The 7547-nt window shown below is 38.6% G+C and overlaps 1 protein-coding gene across 1 annotated transcript in view; it reads left to right on the top strand.

Annotated features, from left to right (window-relative positions):
* The first annotated feature begins 5172 nt into the window (after positions 1-5172).
* The window catches only part of slc9a3.1 (solute carrier family 9 member A3, tandem duplicate 1), a 14321-nt gene continuing 11946 nt past the window's right edge, over positions 5173-7547 (top strand). The window contains exons 1-2 of the mRNA XM_046059415.1: positions 5173-5536; positions 7439-7539. Coding sequence (XP_045915371.1) covers positions 5272-5536; positions 7439-7539 — 366 coding nt within the window. The 5' untranslated portion in view covers positions 5173-5271. The remainder of the gene's footprint in view (positions 5537-7438; positions 7540-7547) is intronic.

Raw genomic sequence — 7547 nt, 5'->3', positions numbered from 1 at the left:
CCGGCTCTGTGTAACGTCATAGAGAGCCAAGAGTAAAAAAAAACTGTTGAGACCGGAGCGTTCAGAACAGGGGGAAATCTGAGGTTTTGGCTCACAGGGATTTCTTTTGAATATGTTTACCTCATTATTGTAAGCTTTAGGCTCAGCTTTAAGCCTGCTTTCTGAAACAGGGACAAAATCTTAAGCTGATGATGTACGGAGCAACTTTTAGAGCAATGGTGCTGGGCAATTTTGTTGTCAACTGTAATGAGTAAAGATTACTACCATAATTTCATTCCCCCACCACTCCGCCATCAGTCCTGCTTGCCGCTATCTGTTCAAAACACAGACTTGCCACCAGCAAGACTGCCTAGCAACATCGCTCAAAAAGTTACCCCCGTGTATCATCAACTTTAACAATAAATATTCGACATCTGGTAAACATTGTCCATCCACTTTGACTCCATTTGAGCACCAAGGATCATTTACGTAGATGTGGTGTAAAAGCGCTTTGGTCGAAAAGACTAGTAAGATGCTATACAAATACGGAGCATTTTGGAAACACAGAGTCCTGTCAGCATGGAAGACACTCTCAGAAAATACAGCAGTCTCTCCTAGGTAGCCTGTGTCTTATTTCATACATTTTATTTTCCTTAATGTTAGCCTCCTAGGCTGGGAAGTGTAAAAGCCTTACGTCCAGCCAGGGTTAGCTTCTCATAACCCCACTCGTCTTCCTCTCTTCATGATTCGGCGTTTTCTCCGGCTAGTCTGCTCATTTTGATGGGACATACCGTGGCTTGTTATTGTTTCCAGGTAGGCACTTAATGTACTTCTATGATAAGTGATCATAATTAGACATGTTTCCACAAAAAAGGAGGAAATAAAGACAGAAACTAAAATATGTATGGTGCTACTGGTTGCTGCGTCTACATGCGCTGCCCTTGCCATGGAGATATATATAGGCTATATATGATTAGGCTATATATAATATTGAAGCGCAATAGTCAAGAAAAAGTACAAAAATACAGAAAAGTCTACATCACATATTCCTTAAGGTGTGGTCTTCAAATTGCTTGTTTTGCCCTTGTAAAAAAATGTAACACCCAAAGATATTCAATTTACTACCCCGTATGACAAGCAGCAAATGACTCACAACTGAGAAGATGAAACTATAGAAGGCATGTCGATTGACTAATTGATCACTCAATTAATTGTTTAATTTTTTTTTTTGTATCCTGAACTACAATATACTATACTACTACTATACTTCAACCAAACTCTTGGGGCAAGAATTACTTAAAACTTGTTTGTAAAAGGACTTCAGTTCAAACAAGTCATTGCCTTTAAAATGAGGGTATTATGCAATAAATGCTGTGCAAGAAGTTTCACATAAGTTAAAAGTTCCTTTTAAAGCATTCACAGCCAATAAAGAAAGTACAAGAGTATCAAATCTTCCATTGGGTAAAGTGGTCAAACTAGCTGGTCTATGTACAATGTGGGAGGAGCAGATTAGCATCAGGATGGGCTGAGCCTCACCTGTTGTAAAAAGCTGTATCCCTGGCAGAGTGGAGATCAGAGAGGGGGCCACAGTGCTCAGGCCAGATAAAGATTATGGATGTATGTACAAACAAGTGAAAGAGACCAGAGAGGAAAGAAGGAGAGACAGGAAAGGAATGAGAGACTCAATCTGAGGTTGACTTGAGCACTTTCATCAGCCTAAATCACAGTTAACTAAGAGTTTGTGGAGGGATTTTCCAAAACATGGCAGCTACTTGGCAGTTTGCCCTTTTTTTCTTCATCCTGCTGATGGTGTCCAGGAGCCCAAGCCTGGCCATCAATGGCACAAAACAGATCACTACGACGAGCAGTGTTCATGATACCACTGCAAGCGGCGGAGGGGGTGGTCATGGTGCATCTCCTATCACAACTCTACCTATTGTGACCTGGAAGTGGGAACATGTCTCCGAACCGTACCTGGTGGCCCTCTGGGTCCTGGTCTGCTGGCTTTGCAAACTTGGTGAGTCCTATGCAGTCTTGTCCGTGGAGGGCTGATCTGACCTCAGCTACATCTGATACATCTCAGTACTCTAAGCCTGTTACTTTCATAGTAAATACAATTTAGTTAGCGTATTTCTGATAAACCTTAATTAATAGTAACATTTGATTGTGATTAAAGCGTTTTGACAGCGAGTAGAGAGCAGAATTAACATTTCCAAGGTAAGGGTGGATGAAATCTATAGTACTTAGACCCTTTATTAAAAGTATAAATACCACAGGTAAAAGCGCATTTTAATTTCACTTAAGCAAAATTTTTTTTTTATCTGCACAGTCTACTTAAGTCTAAAAAGTTAAAGGGACATGAAGAATTGCCCCTTTCAGAGCTTAATATTATTAAATATCACTGGATTATTGGATTTTAATACCTTTATATGAATGGGTAGTTAAATCCATTGCAATGAATTATATTTGTTGAATAACTTGATGGTCATTTTGGAAGCTGAGAGTTCGTGATGTTGTTATTATATTGAGAGGTGTTTCTAGTATTTTGTCCATCCCACTATATCAGTGAGTTTCAGATTATTTCCCCCTGAAAAGTGGAGTGGAGTAGAAGTGTAAAGTAATTAAAATGGAAATACTTAAATAAAGAACATCACAGTCATTCAAGTACAGTACTTGAGAGAATGTACTTAGTTACTTTAACATTTTCTGTTACTGCATATGTAATTTTATATAGTGATCTTAATGGAAATTCAATAAAGAAACCTATAATGGATAAAATAACCAGATGAGAGTATCTGATGATAAAAGCAGGGAATTAAACATCTGAGGATTTGTGTCACAAAATCCTGTAAATCTAGTTTTCCTAATGAGAGCTTGACCTAAGCATACCTGTAATCACAGAACCAGGTCATTCATGTACCGTATACACAACAGAAGCAAATGGATTGCAACACTGTGGACAATGAATGAGAATGCATTCACATATGTATGTGTGTGTGCATTTGTTTGTGTACACCACCAGTGACATAAATATGGGACCCAAACAATGAAATCAAAGTCATCAAAGTCAACTTGAACAAGATATTATTAATGATAACAAAGAAATATTGAGAATGAATTTGAGATATTTCTGCAGCCAGTGACATTTGTCTTTTGAGCTTTGTGAAATTTTGCAAGTTAGAGAAGTTAACTACTTCGTATTTCTCTGAACATACTCTAGGATTATTTAAATCTATTTTGCAAGAATAGGGTTCTAGCATTTTTTCTTGAATTAGAAGGATTGCAAAAGACAAAAAATCTAATTAACCAGACTTCCTCAAGTTAATTCAGAGTTCACACAAATTGTTTAAAACATTAGAAAAAGGAAATTGTTTGAAAGAACATTTACAGGCAAACATGCTGCTTCATGTATGGATTAAACTTGTTACAGGGATAATAGGACTCATGATAGTAATTTCAGTTTGCTAAAGTGCACACAATGACACCAATTTTTTTCAGATCTTATTTGCTCTTTAAATATTTACAATGTTTGCTTTCTTTTATCCTCCTCACTGCAGTCAGTGCCCTCTGCTTAGCTAATTGAAGGACAATGCAGGTTTATGGATCTGTCACGGGCTGGAACACCTTCTTTTCACCTGCCAGTCAGTGCACGAACATGACTTCTCTGGTCTGACCTCATATAGCATCAGGGGACATGTGAACATTTTTCACAAATACGGTCACTGTCTGTTTCAATGTTGGTGATGTTGTAATTTAAGTTTATTTTATTGATTTTCTCACTTGACATTTCTCAGAAGGAATAGCATCAGGTGAAAACTGAAAACTTGAATATACATGTAATTTTATCTAAACAGAAGCGTTTGGTGGGTGGGACATTTCATTGATGAAAAATAGATATTTATAGCTGCCTGACAAATATTACCACAACAATCCTTAACTGTAGCCACAGTACCTCCCTGTCTGAAAACAACCTTTATTTGACCTCTCTCTCTCTCTCTCTCTCTCTCTCTCTCTCTTTGGAGCTGTTAAAAGTGTGCACACAGCTGTGGCCATTTAAGAATGATTGAAAGGTTTAAGTTAAAGGCCAGCCACTGTTCAGGAAGATATATGAGGTCATTAGTTAATAAAGCTGAACAAGGGAGTTCATGCATGAAAGTGCAGGCTGAGCAGCTAAATGTTCTTATAAGGATGATTTACAGCATTTAGAGCACATCACAAAGAAAGAAAGATGTTCAGACCAAAGTTAGTAATGGTCGTATAACAATGTAACTAGATAGGTAATTTATGATGAATTAAATTAACTCCATTGTAAAATAAATAACTTAATTTACCAAATAATAGATTACATTATACTATTTATTTACATTTGAGCAACGTCAGAACTATTTTCAGGACCGTCATTTGGTGTTTGCGAGACTGAGTCAATATAAACTGCCATGAGAACAGGACAGAGGTAGAGCTAGAGGACAGGACATTTCTCTCACGTCAAGGGACTGGAAGTCTTTAACCAGGATTGAGTAACGTCGGCGTCAATCATTACAAAGCACAGTTGTGAGACGAAGCCAGTGGAAATGTTCCTAAACACAAACATTTGACCTCTGCTCCATCACTTGCACCCTCACTCCCATACACACACACCCACACACCCACACAGAAAATGTGCGTTGGAGACTAGAAATCACTGAATGTGTCGAAAGCGACTGAACAACGGACATCCGTTACTCCCCCTTGTTGTTCTTTAAACCTACCCCCCCACCCCCAACACACACACGCACAGACACACATGTTTGTTCCACTCTCCATGTGGGGACATCTCACTGACATGCAGTAAATCATTCCCTAGCCCCTTACCCTAACCTTAACCATCACAACTACATGCCTAACCTGAACCCCCAAACCAAGTCTTAGTATCCCTCTCTACCTGTGGGGACCGCAATTCCCACACATACACACAAACACCCCCTCAACACACACACAAACACACACACACACACACACACACACACAACCTTAGTCATAGAGGAGATAATGTACTTATAAAAGGCTGAGTCCTCAGTTTTGCGCACTGCTGACCATAGACTGTGGAAGAAATGAATGGATACAAATACTATGATAGTAAAAAAGAGTGAGTGAGACAGAGGAAGCACAAACCCACATAAAAAAGGAGGGATCAGAAGTGTGACACATTGTCCAGCAGTTCAGTCTGACCTTGACACAGACAGTTCAAGACGAAGGACGTTGTTTGAAGTGTGGCGTCTCTTTTCACTGGATTTTTTATTTTTATTTGATCAAATGCAACGCTTTGGATTTGTACACCTCTGGCTGTTGGGGTCAGTGTTACTGATCTGCCTCCTCTCAGGGCTGAATGGAGACATGGTGCTAACACATCAAGAATCCCATCTGAGGCCGTCAGAGGCCAAATCAAACTTGAATCAAACTGAACATGTCCAAGGCTCCAGCATCACAGGAATACCAATCGTGACCTTCAAGTGGAACCATGTGGAGACCCCTTATCTAGTTGCATTATGGATATTGGTGGCTGGTTTGGCAAAATTAGGTATGTAACAAACATAAAGTAAAATGTGTTTGAAGGGCGTTTTTTATGATGTAGACTGGTGAATGTGGACTACCAGTTTAACTATTGGTCTTATGAGATGAGAAAAGATGTTAAGAAAAGCTGAAATATTGAAGCGTCACCCTGTTATATCACATATAGTTTGGATGTTGCAGTCCAACAGATTAATCTGTCAGAGAAGATAATGTTGAGCTTTTTTTTACCTACCTATTGTAAAATAATTACAATGTTGTTACACACACTGGAAAACTCTGATCTTTCTCTTTTTAGAAAACACATTTATGATTCTCTTATATTGAAAACAAGAAAACATGTCAAAAATAAATAATTTTGTGAAAGGAGGGACGATTTATTTATATCAAAGCCTTATAACAATTTATTTAAACTTTTCTTTATGATTTATGAAAATCCCAGCTGATCTGCTACATCAGGAGTGTGGGTGTGGTTTAAACAGATCTGACCGAGATTACCTTCAACAAACGCAAACAACCACATGACCAGTGTCAGATTTTGATTCAGATATTGCTAAAATCTGAGTGGTGCACATAAACACATGACATGTTTTTTCAACAGCGACCTGCCAACTTAAAACCAGTGACAAGAGCAAGAAGAAAAAGACCAATACAGAAATCTGTAATGTGAAATAACCAAAACAGTTCAAACTTTGACTGAAAATTCTATGTAATCATCTAGCACATTGCTACTAGTAAGAGGCTGATTGAGGGAAGGTGTTCAGGACATTAAACCATGCATTGTGAAATTCCTTGAATATTGCAACAGTGTCACTGGTTGTAGCAGTGAACGGTAGTCTGTGTTATCAGCACAGCTTGTTGTTCCTGAGAACACTACAGTTTCTTCTGTTTTCTGCATGTTTGAACTGTATTAGAAATTGTACATTTCATCAAGAGTTGTAGAGCTTTTATAATCATTCATTGTTTGTTATTTGATCTTCATGAATACTAAATGCCACAAAGCTTGTGTGCTAAAATAAGTGGAAAAATATTCATATTCCTATTCAAGATCATACAGTTTTCACTGATCTTCTACTTAGTCTTCTTCTCTTCCGCTCTCATTCACAAATATAAACACATTATAGAAGTATAACGAAGTCCAAAGTTTCTTTAATTTAATCTTCAACATTCACTTGGATGCTTATACTTATAGCACCTTTTTAAGACTGGCGCCTTTGTGGTCTGTGAGTTTGTGTGTCCTCCCACTGTCCAAAGACATGCAGGCTAGGTTATTTGGTGTCTCAAACTGTCCTTAGGTGTGAGTGTGACTGGTTGTCTTTCTATGTGTAGCCCTGTGATGGACTGGTGACCTGTTCAGGGTGTACCCTGTCTTTTACCTGATGTAAGCTGGGATTGGCTCCAGCCCCCTGCGACCCTGTACGCAGGATAAGCAGTTGACGATGGATGGATGAAACATATTGCCTTTTTAATAGCATATAATTTGCAAATTAAAACATGTGCTGCATGTAATTTGTATGCCTTTAGCTTACTGACAGTGTTGCATTTGAGTTACTTAACGTACAGTAGATTGCCCTTAGTCTTTATCCGTCAAAATGACAGATGGCCATCAGATCTTCCTGTCATTGTCAAAGAAATGTTGTCAGTGACTCATGTGTGCAATAAAAGTTCAAGAAGCCTGCATGTTATTATTAAACAGGAGGGCACATTCTCAGTTCAATTGCCCCAAATCTCAAAAATTTCAGTCTAATTGGTTATAATGAATCTGCAATTGCTGATTCTTTGTTGGAAGCCATAGTGAAAACCAACACATTGTACAACAGTTTGCTCTGGCTATGGCACAGACAGTTCAAGATATTTTCCCACGTAAAATTGTATTTGTGTTTCAAAAACGATCCCTTTGTTCTCTTTTCAGTCATCGAGGCTAACCACCATGTGACCAATGTGATCCCAGAGAGTGCCCTACTCATCTGCTTTGGCTTCGTTCTGGGTGGGATGGTTTGGGGTGCAGACAAGGTGCAGAC

The sequence above is a fragment of the Micropterus dolomieu genome, linkage group LG09, assembly GCF_021292245.1.
Source record: "Micropterus dolomieu isolate WLL.071019.BEF.003 ecotype Adirondacks linkage group LG09, ASM2129224v1, whole genome shotgun sequence".
NCBI lineage: Eukaryota > Metazoa > Chordata > Actinopteri > Centrarchiformes > Centrarchidae > Micropterus > Micropterus dolomieu.
This window is presented reverse-complemented; position numbering and strand designations above follow the sequence as displayed.